Below are 12,925 nucleotides of genomic sequence, written 5' to 3' on the forward strand. Positions count from 1 at the left end.
GGAAAATATTCAGACTTCAAAATTCTATGTGCCACCTTTTTGTCACTCGTGGGCTAAGAGAAACAGAATGATGTTCTTATGCAAAGACTCAGAAAGATGCCACTCACATACCTTCCTTAGCATTTGACTCTCAGATGTGTTCTGCAGGACAGAGTAGGAGGTCAAAGGACAAGAAGAAGTAGAGTGATGGTGAAGACATGGTTGAGAAATTAGGAAGGACCCAAATTGTGACCAGTTTTTTTTGTTTGTTTGTTTTTTTTATCCTCACCCGAGGACATTTTTCCATTTTCTGTACAGATAGAGTGGGAGGGAGAGAGAGGAAGAGAGAGAGAGAGAGAAACATCGACGTGAAAGGGACACATCGAGTGGCTGCCACCCTCACGACCAACCAGGGCCGGGGACAAACTGCAACCGAGGTACATGCCCTTAGCGGGAACCGAACCCGGGTCTCTCAGGACCGCAGGCCGACACTTGAACCGCTGAGCCAAACTGGCCAGGGCGTGACCAGTTTTTTAATACACACACACACACACACACGCATGCATGCATGCATACATATATATTTTTTATCCTCACCTGAGGACATTTTTCCATTTTTTGTTCAGGTAGAGTGGGAGGGAGAGAGGAAGAGAGAGAGAGAAACATCGACGTGAAAGGAACACATTGAGTGGCTACCTCCTGCATGACCCAACTAGGGCTGGGGATAAACTGCAACCGAGGTATGTGCCCTTAGTGGGAACCGAACCCAGGTCTCTCTGGACCACAGGCCAACACTCTAACCGCTGAGCCAAACTGGCCAGGGCAGTTTTATATGTTAAACCTGACCTGGAACTCATCTTTGTAGGTGGGTTTGGTTAAGCAGACTCCAGGTTCACTTATCCCACCAGCTGCATCTAAGGTCACAGGCCTGCCCCCCCCCCCAAACTCTGTCCCTGGTAGAACCGAGTTCCAGAGGGTAGGAGAGAAAATGGCAGCCCAGGCTGCCTCCGGAGGGCAGTTCCTGAGCCCTGTCCCAGGTGCACTTACCACATGGAAACAGGAAGCCAAAAGAAGAACCCTGCTCTGCTCACCAGCCACCGGGCGAGCAGCACAAAAAAGACAGGGTGGAACTTGTTTGGAGCTTCTGTGGCTCAGTGGCCCCACCCACGTGAGAATAGTCCAACAGATGTCTTCTCTTATCAACAGAAGAGCTACTCCCCTTCCTTTGGGGAAGAATGAGTAAGAACCTTCCCTCTGACACTCCTGAGCAGGGAAGGAGTAGGAGTCCCGTTGTGGATGGATTGAAGCAGGAACATGAGAGGAGTTTTCCTCTCTAGGACTGCAGAGACGGGAGAGAGAACAGACTAGGGCGGCTCTGAGGTTCACAACTGAAGCACCGAGGTGGATGGTGCCCCTCATTAAACACAACAGACTGACATTAGTATCCGATAGGCTGGAATGCTGACTATACCTCAACATTGAAATAGTCAGTGTTTGATGATTATATTACTATTATACCACTGCATTTTGATTTGGATTACCAGGACTGGATAATTAGTGACTTCAAGGATGGCAGGGTGCTGAGAGAAGTAGTTAACTTCTGCTTCATGAAATGAAGCTTTTCTGGACAGATACTCATCAAACTCTAAAGAAAAGGGAAAGACAGATAACCACAGGTTATAAGGTTCAGGAGCTGCTGCCTAATGGCTCTTCCGACTAAAATGCTGACCCAACTCTTAGAGGGCCTTCTTATTTCTTCACCACCATTTCCTCCTCTGTCTCCTCCTGTGGTTTCTTCTGATCTGTCCTTCATAGAATTGAGCCTAATAGTTAATGTTGAAGAACTGTCTCTCTTTTGAAAAATCTTTTTTACTTTATTGACTCAGATTAAGATTCAGATTAAGAAATAAGGTAACTAGACATGACAAAACTAATACACAAAGTAAAACTTGTCATCATCATGCTTCTCCTGGCAAAGGAAATATTTTACACTAAATCATCGAATTTACTGGTTTAGTGCCCACATTTTACTAATGCCCGATTCTGTGCTCACCGGAGACGCCCAGGCTAGCCTGCATGTCGGTCCCTTCTCCATCAAGGGTCCCATTTTTTCCCGAGTTCAAAGCATCATGGCTTCTTTTATAGAGAATTGTTGATGATTTTTTTAGCAGGAGAAGAATATGATTAAATGTGTTTTAGAAAACTATTCTTTGGGTATAGTTAACTAAATTAACCAAAATTTCTATGCAGCACTTCACGTGCATAGTGCAGGAGCATGTGTGTTTCTCCACACATCTGGAACATGTTTCAAGGCATGCGAGGCCCACTGAAGAACTTAGAGTTTATGAAACAGAGCCCCTGACCACATAAGGAAGTTTACATTTCTTCACAATCTAATGCACTTCTCTTTTGGTTATAAGTAACAGGAATCCTCCTTAACTTAAGAAATGAAATGTATTGGCTTATGTCACCCAAAGGCTAGATCCTGGGGTTCATGCAACAGCACTGAGACTGTATCTGTGAAGTGCCACCTCTGTGTTGATGTCCTGTGTAGATAGGCTTTCGCCACCTGAACTGGGGAACTCCTTTTTCTTCCCTCAGAAGCACTCTTTGGTCCTGTTTGTGTCACAGGCTCATCCCTCAACCGGTGCTTTTTCCAGTAGAGTAAGGTGCCTGATTGGAAACACGGGGCCTGGGACAGGGAGACCTGCCCAGAATGGCAGCCTTACCAGGTTTGGGGTGGGGGTGGAGGGAGTTCTTAAAAACCAAAGCTGCTGGGCTGGCATAAGAAATAAATACCCCACATGAATCATGCAGAGACGGCCCTGGTTAGAAGATAGAGGAATGGACTCTACAGAGGAAGTTGATAAGAGAAAGCCTGAGGAAGAGCAAGTGGGTGTAGAGATGAAGATAAGAGCCAAACCTCAGTTGTTTAACTCTCCATAATTCCAGTGTCTTAATTCTGCTTCACCTTTTCATTAAGTTTATTTTTCCTTTATTAAAAATTCTACTTTGATGGTAGCACTTTTGGAGCCAATTACTCCTCACAGCCCCTGGATGAGAGCTGGCCAAGGTAAGCAACCCTGTTTTAAAGATATGATGGGCATGTGTTATTTTTGGGTGCTTTCACTTTATTTTATCTAGCTTGAGTGCTGTTTTAGAAATTTCTAATATAAAGCATAGAATCTTGTTTGCTTTTATAAAATTTATATCTTTTCATGTATAATCATAGGCTTATATGAAAGTCTAAAATGAAAAGTTATTTAAATACAGCTAGATCTTCACTTTTAAAACCAAGTAGAAACACGTTTGGAATACATTTACCAATAGAATACTCTGACTTGTTATTCTTGTATTCGAGGCATGGAAAAGTAAACGCCCGTCCTCGGGGTGTTAGGAAGCTATGGGAAGCAACATAAGCTTTAGTAAGTTCCTAAAATAGTAATTTGCTCAGTGGATTTGATTTAGGGTCTCTGAATATTTTGGTATATAAAGGATACATACCTCCCCCTAAAATGAATGTTTTTCAGAATAGAGGATAACAGAATGTAAAATTAACTGAAAAGGCTGCTACATCCACTGTGTGTGTACATATTTGAAATGTACATATTGAAAACACTTAGCTCTCTGGGTTGAAGTTTATTCTTCATCCATTCTCTGGGCACATACTAACCAAGCACTTACTGTGGATCATGTGGGCAGGACTTGGGAATGGTCCGTATGAAGGTGGGCAACAGCTGACCCTACCTCAGGTAGTTAGTTTTCAACTACCCTCAAGAATCCTGGGACCCACGTTGTAGGATAAATACAGTATTTTAAATCATAAAAAGGTATGTCCAAACAGATATCTTAAAACTTATATCCAATAAAAAAACGTGTTACGCTTTCCAGAGCACTAGGATTAGATTAATATTTTCATAAACTGGATAACGGTAACAGTTACATTGCTCTTCATGACCATCTGTATGGGAATGCAAAGTTTTTACGCCCAGGATTGCCACCACACCTGCTACACACACACTGAGTGTGAGGAGGGATGATTTTTACATATCTGGAGTGAGGCCTCATGTCCTCTCCAGAGGAATCGTCATAGATTTAAACTATCTTAAAAGTTATTCAGAGGTGCTTGTTTGCCCCACCCCTTCTTTAAACTCCTTATATGCCCAGCTAGCTAATCCCTTTCTCGTGGATTTGGGGTAGTTTTTAGCATAGAAAATCAGAAATCATAGGAACTGGAGAGATCATTCGGTCTGACCTCATTTTCACAATGACAAGCAACAAGAGCATTTTGAAGTGACTTTCTTCAGGTTGTACAGCTAAGTGAATGGGAGATCCAGTTCTCAGACCCGAGTCTGAGTCTCTGCTTTGCTTTTTGTGGATTGAACTCCTTTTCTTTTTGTTATTCTGGTTTTTAAAGGCAGCAGCCTCCTTGGAAAGACGAAAAGCATCCTGGGTTCAGGCTGACATCTGCACTTAACAGGTACATGCATCATTTCCTAGTAGAAATAACTTTTAAAGATGACCAATTCATTTGATTGCCCTGATGTTTTTTACATATTATCTAGTTGCCAATTCATACCAGTTGTATTTATATGAAGTGTTAAGAAAACAAACCTCAAACCCCTTACCATTTATTAAATTCTGTCCGCAGAGGACAGAATAATACAGTATAAGAATATGAGGTCTGGGGTGGGACTACAGGATTTGCCTATGTGACCTTGAACAAGCTGTTTAACATCTCTGTGCCTCAGCTGACTCATTTGGAAAAGGGAGATAATGGTACCTACACCAAGGGATGGTTGTGAAGATGAAATAAGATAATAAGTATTCAACAAATGTTAACTATTGTGTTTTGTTTTCTTTTATCCTCACCCGAGGGCATTTTTGCATTTATCTTCAGATAGAGTGGGAGGAAGAGAGAGAGAAACATCAATGTGAGAGAGACACATCGAGTGGTTGCCACCCGCACAACGCCAACCAGGGCCGGGGACAAACTGCACCTGAGGTACCTGCCCTTAGCAGGAACCAAACCCGAAACTCTCTGGTCCACGGGCCGTCCCTCTAACTGCTGAGCCAAACTGGCCAGGGCACGTTAACTATTGTTATGCTCACTTTGGGACAGGCTCCAGTGGTCAGTGTTCTGAATAGTCCTTTTAATCCTGATGACATCCTATAAGAATGAGGTTTTTATTTCTGTTAGAAGAGATTAATGACTTGTCCAAGACCACTTAGCTAATATGTGATGAAACTGGGATGTAAAAAAACCTTTTTATAATGCTAAATTTTAAACCTACACAAAAGGAAAAGATTTATAAGAAGTCCTTTGTGCTCATCTCTCAGCCTCGGTCCTTAGCATTCCTCTAGGCTTGTTTCTTCTCTACCCCCACCCTCTACTGCTGGCTAGATAGTCTCTCACCTGTATATATCTGACAGTGTAAGGCTGATAAGAACCTTTTAAAAAAAAAAACCATAATCAGCCCTGGCCCGGTTTGGCTCAGTGGTTGGAGCGGCGGCCTGCAGACTAGAGAGTCATGGGTTCAGTTCCCACTAGGGGCACGTACCAAAAATAATAATAATCATCATCACAATTCCATTATTATACTTAACAAATTAATAACTCATTAATATTATCTAATACTGGTCTATATTTAAATTTTCCCAGGGAGTGCTCCTCTAGCTGCTAGATGAGATGCTGCCCGATGCATGAATCACTTAATAAAGCCAATTAGATCTTCAAAAAGAAAAAAAAAATTTCCTCATTGTCTCTCTGCATCTTATCTTCTTTTGAGTCTCTTTGACTCTAATGGAGCTGGATCTGAACCCAGGGCTCTCTGATCCCAGAGTCCATGCTCTTCCTGTTGCAACACGCAAGTTCTGAACTGCTTCTCCCAGGTCTGAACACAACACAGCCACATGGAGTGAGACCACACGAGGCTATTGCCTGGAACAGACCACACAAAAGCATTTTAGGCTGATTTGAAGTCCACAGTTCTTTTTATGGCAGACAGTTCGACCTTGCTCGAAACAATAATCATCTCTTGGAATCGAGGCTGTTTAGAAATGGGAGCTGTCTGGGGGAATTTCAGAAATATGCTATAGATCAGTGGTTCCTGAGCTTTTTGTCTTAGGGCTCCTTTACCACCTTAAACACTATTGAGACCCTGAAGTTTCTGTTTATGTGGGTGTATCTATTGGTATTTGTCTATTGATATTAGAAATTAGAGAGCTTTTTAAACGTTACCTATTAATGAATTTTAGAATAGCAAAATAAAAATAATAAACCCATTGCATGTTAACATAGATGTTTTTTAAGAAACGGAGTTACATTTTCCAAAACAAATTTATTGAAAAGAGTGGCATTGTTATCCATCCTCTTGACAATTCTCTACTGGGTTCTCTGCTTATGCATTCAGTCTGTGGTGACTTCACATGTCACATAGCTTCTGTCAGACTCCACTGTGCTCATCAGAGAATGAGTGAAAGGGCAAAGAACATTTTAGTAGTAACTAAAAGTCATCTTGCCCAGCCTGTGTGGCTCAGTGGATTGAGCGTCGTCCCATGGACTGAGAGGTCCCGGTTCGATTCCCGGTCAGGGCACATGCCCCGGTTGTGAGCTCAATCCCCAGTAGGGGGTGTGCAGCCAATTGATGTGGCTCTCTCACATCAATGTTTCTATCTCTCTTCCTTCCTCTCTCTAAAAAAAAATCAATAAAGACAAATATAAATAAATAAGTAAATAAAAGCCATCTTGACTTGCACTCTTCCTGAAAGGATTTGAGAACTGCTGCTATAGATGATCCTTCATACAGGGGGAGTTACTCTCAGTGGAGGAAGGATGGGCAGGTCTAGAGGAAGCCACACGTCCGAGGCCTTGTTTAAAATAGATCATCATGCTGTGCCATCAGCTTCAAGGTGTAAAGCTACGCGAGTACAAATTAAAGTCATGTTGGGTGTGGATGACCCTCAGGGGCTGTTATTGACGTAAAGTACTTCAGGTAAGTCCAAATCCCTCATTTTATGGATTATTGTAAATAATTATCCTTACTTTCTCTCCTGTTGGTAATTTTCAGTGAGGAATATTGCATTTTCACTAAGGAAAAATGGATTTTCAGCCAGACTCTCTTTTCCCCTTAGGACCAATTCTGATTCTGCTCTTCACACAAGTGCTCTGAGCACCAAGCCCCAGGACCCCTATGGAGGAGGGGGCCAGTCGGCCTGGCCGGCTGCATACATGGGTAAGACACACGGGCCCCCTGCCAACAACGGCTGTGCTTTCTGTCTGATCTTACACGGTGTGTGCACTTCTCCAGCTCAGTGCGGGAAAAGTGTATGTGTTCATGGTGAAATGAGAATGGAGCTTACGAGGTCACATACTTTGTTCCTGCCTCTCCTTGGCAGATTCTCCCTCCTTGGCATCTTTTGGCCCTCAAGTTTCCTTTTTTCCCCAACGCACTCGTCATTTTCATCTGGACTCATTGTAACTTTCTAACTGGTCTCTTTATTTCCAGTCCTATAAATTTCTAATCCAGTTTTATGTGATTTCTCTGAAGGTCCTCTTTTCTCATCTAGGATCTGAACAAACAAATAAAATCAGAAGTGACAGATGGAGCTAAATATCATTTTTAAAAATGTTTTTATTGTTTTTTTGGAGAGAGAGGAAGGGAGACAGAAATAGCTATGTGAGAGAGAAACATTGATCGTCTGCCTCCTGCACGCCCCCTAGTGGGGATTGAGCCCGCAACCTGGGCATGTGCCCTGACTGGGGATGGAACCAGGACCTCTCAGTCCAGGGGACATCGCTCAGTCCACTGAGCCACACTGGCCAGACTAAATATCATCTTTATTAATGACCAGAGGTCGTAGATTCTCTCTGTGGGTCCATGCCTATTATGATGACCAGCAGCACTGGACAGGTCAGCCGCCATGGGAGGGCTGCGATCAGGCTGAAGGGCAGGCGGAGCAGAGAAGGCATGCCCTGAGAAGAGGGGCCGAGCTGGAGTGGGCATCGCCTGCTCAGTTGTTCCCAGTTTGCTGGGTAGACCATTGTTCTGCCTCCCATGGACCAGAGTGAGTAAAGCATCTTCTTCCAGAGTGAACTCAAACCTGATCATATTCATCTCCTGATTACAACCCTCTGTGCTACCCCCCCCCCCCAGGAGAAAATCCCAGTCTCTGTCCAGAATGACAGGAGCTCCAGGACCCTTGCCCTCCACTTCTCTTCCCTCTCTCCTCCCCATCAGCCTCACTCCCCAAGTCAGCCATGAGAACCACATTGGGTTCTATTAGTGTTTCATTCTGTTCCCATCTTTCCTCTCTTACCTCACTCCTGACCCACCTGATCAGCACCCTCCGCTTTGTCACCATTTCCATGTAGCCATCCTTGACCTTCCTCTCATTGCCAGCCCAGAACTACCCATGTCCTCCTAAGATCCCAGAGCAGCTACATGCAGATGGCTGTGTGGGCACCTGTGTCACTCTTTGTGCTCAGAGTAGATTTCTTGAAGTCGGCATCTTAGTGGTCTTACCTCCGGCTCTGTGCCTGACCAGAGGAGCCCTCAGTGATGGGGAAGTGTGGGGAAACTACACAGTGGCTGCGTGTGCAGAGCACTCGCCAGCATCTAGCCTGTACACGAGACAAGGCCTGCTCACTAAGACACACTCCAAGCCTGCCTGTCTGGGTTTTTAATGTAGAGGTACAGTGGCTTTGAATTATTCGTTCCATATGCCAGTCAGTATTCCAGATGGACTCTTGTGCACAAACAGGAAGGATTGTGTGCTTGGTCTTGAAACAGGAGAATAAATCTTTAGCCAAGATAACCCCAGCTTTTCTGGTTTCTTTACTTTTTAGACAACTTAAAGCCTAAATAGTCTGTTCTTCCCAAGGAGAACATTCTAGGTCTTATTTTCTTGCACATAGTAGGGATAGAATTCAATAATAATTGTTGCTACATTTGTTCCCCTGGTGCAATTCAGAGATGACTACATTTGCCTAAACGGTTGCTTGCTTGTGAAGTGTGAGATTTTTTAGAATCGAGTAAGGCCGCCGAGCCGTGTTTCCATACGTGGGGAGAGAAGAGCAAAGCTGCCAGTAATGTTGGAATCAGGTGTAGGCCAGAGAAGTGGAAAACCTGGGGAGGTGGAGCCGTTCAGCTCAGGGTAGGTAAGGTGGGAAGATGCTGACAGCCCGGCAGAAGTAGAGACTGCGATCCGTGGGGCCTGGTGACGGCAGTAGGGTCGTGGTCTCCCCGGACTGGGAGGGAACCAGACTGGTAAGTTTTCACCCTGGAACCCCGAATAAAGAGCTGTACTTCGTCCTTCTGGCAGAATTTACTCTAAAAATGGCTTAAAGGCCTAGAGAGTACAAGGAAATCATCGGTAATTTAAGTCAGTAGCTTTGAAGCTTACATTCAAAGAGAAAAGAAAGTAACTAAAGCCCTGGCCGGTTTGGCTCAGCGGTTAGTGTTGGCCTGTGGTCCGGAGAGACCCAGGTTCAGTTCCTGCTAAGGGCATGTACCTCGGTTGCAGTTTGTCCCCGGTCCTGGTTGTGTCGTGCGGGTGGCAGCCACTCGATGGGTACCTTTCACGTCGATGTTTCTCTCTCTCTTCCTCTCTCTGCTCCTACTCTGTCTGAACAAAAAATGAAAAAATGTCCTCGGGTGAGGATAAAAAAAAAAAAAGAAGGTAACTAAAGAAAGTGATTAATTGAGTGAAGTATGTATGCTAAGAGTGATGTAGCCTCAGAGGGAAAAGAAATGTCAGAAGGTGTGAGGATGAATCATGAGACACAAAAAATGTAAGTGTTGATCCTACTAGATGAGGAAAAGCAGAGAAAGACCTCCTAGAGCAGACTTCCTGGGTTGACTTGAGAATCACAGTGGGTGCTCCTTGTCACCTCAGCAGTTAAACATTGTGGGGCCACAGTATCTGACAGTCGTGGAGGGTGGGCTGCCCTCCAGCTTGAATGTCTAAACCATGTCGCTGCTTCTGCAGTTGCCTTGCAAGTATCGCAGAACTCAGAAACACATCCAAATATGGATGTGTTTACATGGGAAAGCCAGTGTGTTTAAAATATTATTCAAGTCTCCAAGGATGGGAATTATTTCTGGAGAATTATATTTGCTGGTGGGAGCTATTTTAAATAGTTTCATGCATTTTCCCCCTGTAATTCATTAAAGTTTTTCATTTTCCTTTCCTTTTCGATTTTAAAAATATCAACTAGCTTTGCAAAAAGGTATTTCTTATTATAGGACCAACCAAATAAAGATTAAACAAGTGATGGGAAAATGTAATTGGAGCCCAGAATTGGGCTTCATAGCATTAACTTACTGCTCTGTCCCTGGGAATCTTTCCTGAGCATAATGATGTAGCATCAATTAATGTTCCCACTCATTTTTGTTGTTGTTGTTGTGAGTGGATGATAAAGGAGCATCTGCTCATAGCTTAACTACATGAGCAATAAGCCTGGATACATTCATGAGCAGAAGTTTGTGTCCCAAGAAAATAAAGCCATTATTCTGATACATGTGTAGTAATTTTCATGATGGTCATGACAGTTAGGTATAAGTAATAAGCAGTTGATATAAATGGCAGAAATAAACTTTTATACAACCAAACAAGATTTTTATATTTCCTCTCATGTTTAATTATCCAGAATCTATAAAGAGAAATGTTGATCCTTTCCCTGGCAGCCTGTGCAGTTTAATGATCATTTCACACACATACACACAGAGACAGTTGAGGGCTCTCTGTGACACTTGCCCTGTCCCAAAGCCTAGAACTGTCCCTTCACTCTCCTCGGCTCATGGCTAGCCTGTGGAGGAGGGCTGGGGTGCGCATCCTTTCAGAGAGCAGTCTTAGAGCCAAGGGCCAAAGCGTGCAAGGTAGTTGTCTTTTCTGCACCCCGAGCTCTAGGAGCTGAGCATGGCCAACTTTGGGGACCACAGCCCTGAGCTCCTCCTCTGAGACAGGTAGACGCTCAGATGTCATTGACCATTCAACAGGCAATATGCTTTGATCTGCATAGTTAGGGGAAAGTTTTAAAATACAAATAACCCTGAAAGAAGTGAACCTATTCATGACACAGGAGGGAGAAGGGACAGGCACAGCATCCCAGATCATAAAGAGGGGCAAAAAGTGTCACCTAGATGGCAGGAGGGCCCAGAATGAGGAGGCCGAAGCCCTAGAAGCTTCTTAAAGGGCCCAGTCTGGTGAAAGGATCCACCTCTTGCTGCTCCTCTACTCAGTGACTTGACTGTGCTGGGAGTTATTTTAGATTCATCAGGCATGAGAGCCGGGAGAGGGGACGTGGACTCCATTACGCTGAGGAGGTCACCTCAGTGGCTCTGAGAACATGAGGTCTGGAACACAGATGCAGCCTTGGTCCCTGCTGTGCCATCCCCTGTGGGACTGATGCAAGTGTGTCCTCTCTTTCCAGAGATACAGTCACAACTTGTTCCTTTTTATTTGTAACCCTTTATTTACACTTGTCTCCTATGATATTTTTATCCAGTAGTAAAAATCCTGGCTTGCATGTTTTGGTCATATGTTAGCTTGCTGCTAACATATCAGTTATTGCTACCACCATCTTTCTGGGCACCTAAATTCAAAATCTGGGTGTTGTCTTGAATATTCTCATTCCCACCCCTGATAGACTCAGTAGACAAGTTCCTCTCAGTCTACCTATGTGGTGCCTCAACCTACCCTCCCTTTCTGTCCCCACTTCCTGGTTTTGGCCTGGACTCTTCTATTGGTTTCCACCCAATTTCCCTGCCTTTAGGCTTCCTCCTTTCAATCCTTCTCACACTGCTGTCAGAACAATCTCTCTAAAGCTTAGTTGAATCATGCCACTGCTCTGAGACCTTGTATTTCCTGCATCATGCCAGCTTACTGGCATACTCTTTCAGTGAAGCCTCAGCTCCCCTCCCTCCCACCCTGTGCTGTGACTCCTCCTGTCTCCACACTGGCATATCCCTTTCCACCTCACTCCGACGTGTCTGAATCCTCAGATGCAGCGTGATGGTCATTCTGAAGGCGCACAGGTCAGAGCTCTAGTCCTGAACTTAATTAGCATGTGATCTTGGAGGTTAGTACCTACCTCATAGAGTTGCTATGAGGATGACGTGAAGTTATCTGTGTAAAGGCCTAGTACGTATAAGCGGACAGTAATGTTAGCGATTGTTATTATCATCCTCATCGTTATCCTCAGTGTCTAACTCAGGCGCCACCTCCTCTGTGAAGCCTTCTGTTCCAGTCTGATGGAGAGGGTGGTGACACTAAAGGCCTGTTATGTAGAGTGTCTGCTCACCACTCCGGCTGTTTCACAGGGTAGCTCTTAGTTGAGTCCTCATGTTGCAGGGACAGGTCAGCCTTGTTAATTAAACCCAGAGTGACTGGAGTCTTGATGGGAAAGAAAAGCAGTACCAGATTCCTGTATAAAACTAGACTTTTTATTTGTAATTGGGCTATCACTTTTTAGTGATCAGAATGGTCAAGTTCCCTGCCCTTGCATAATATGAGGGCCACAGGGAAGCCAAAATATAAGTAAGAAGCTTCTCTCTTCTTGTAACAGTGCCGACTGTGGAGTTAGGCATCTTGTCTCTGTAGCTCATTTCCTACCATTCCTAAAAGAAATTCTGTCTTTATGAGTGTGCTCAGTTTGTCGAACTCTTCCTGCTCCTGGCGACACTTAGCGTTGCCCAGGCCCCGGGCTCCACTAAAATGTGTTTCCTTCCGGCTGTGTTATAGAATTTGCTTCCATGATCGATCTTCTTCCCTGTACTCTGTCACCCGGCCACATCTAGTATTTAGTGGAGGAATTTAATATATATTGAGTGAGTAATTGTCAGATATTTCGTTTAAATTGTTACAGACTAATCAGGTTAACTTACAGACTAAACTTACCCAAAACATACCAAAACTTTTTTTTTTTTTTTTTTATCCTCACCCG

The 12,925-nt window shown here is 44.1% G+C and overlaps 1 protein-coding gene across 2 annotated transcripts in view; it reads left to right on the forward strand.

Annotated features, from left to right (window-relative positions):
- The window catches only part of CRTC3 (CREB regulated transcription coactivator 3), a 93,434-nt gene that overhangs the window by 61,169 nt on the left and 19,340 nt on the right, over positions 1-12,925 (forward strand). For both annotated transcript variants that reach the window (XM_036277815.1, XM_036277816.1), the window contains exons 4-6: positions 2,991-3,052; positions 4,397-4,459; positions 7,114-7,214. In XM_036277815.1, the coding sequence (XP_036133708.1) occupies positions 2,991-3,052; positions 4,397-4,459; positions 7,114-7,214 (226 nt within the window). The remainder of the gene's footprint in view (positions 1-2,990; positions 3,053-4,396; positions 4,460-7,113; positions 7,215-12,925) is intronic.

This window comes from Molossus molossus, unplaced genomic scaffold, assembly GCF_014108415.1.
Source record: "Molossus molossus isolate mMolMol1 unplaced genomic scaffold, mMolMol1.p scaffold_m16_p_24, whole genome shotgun sequence".
Classification (NCBI taxonomy): domain Eukaryota; kingdom Metazoa; phylum Chordata; class Mammalia; order Chiroptera; family Molossidae; genus Molossus; species Molossus molossus.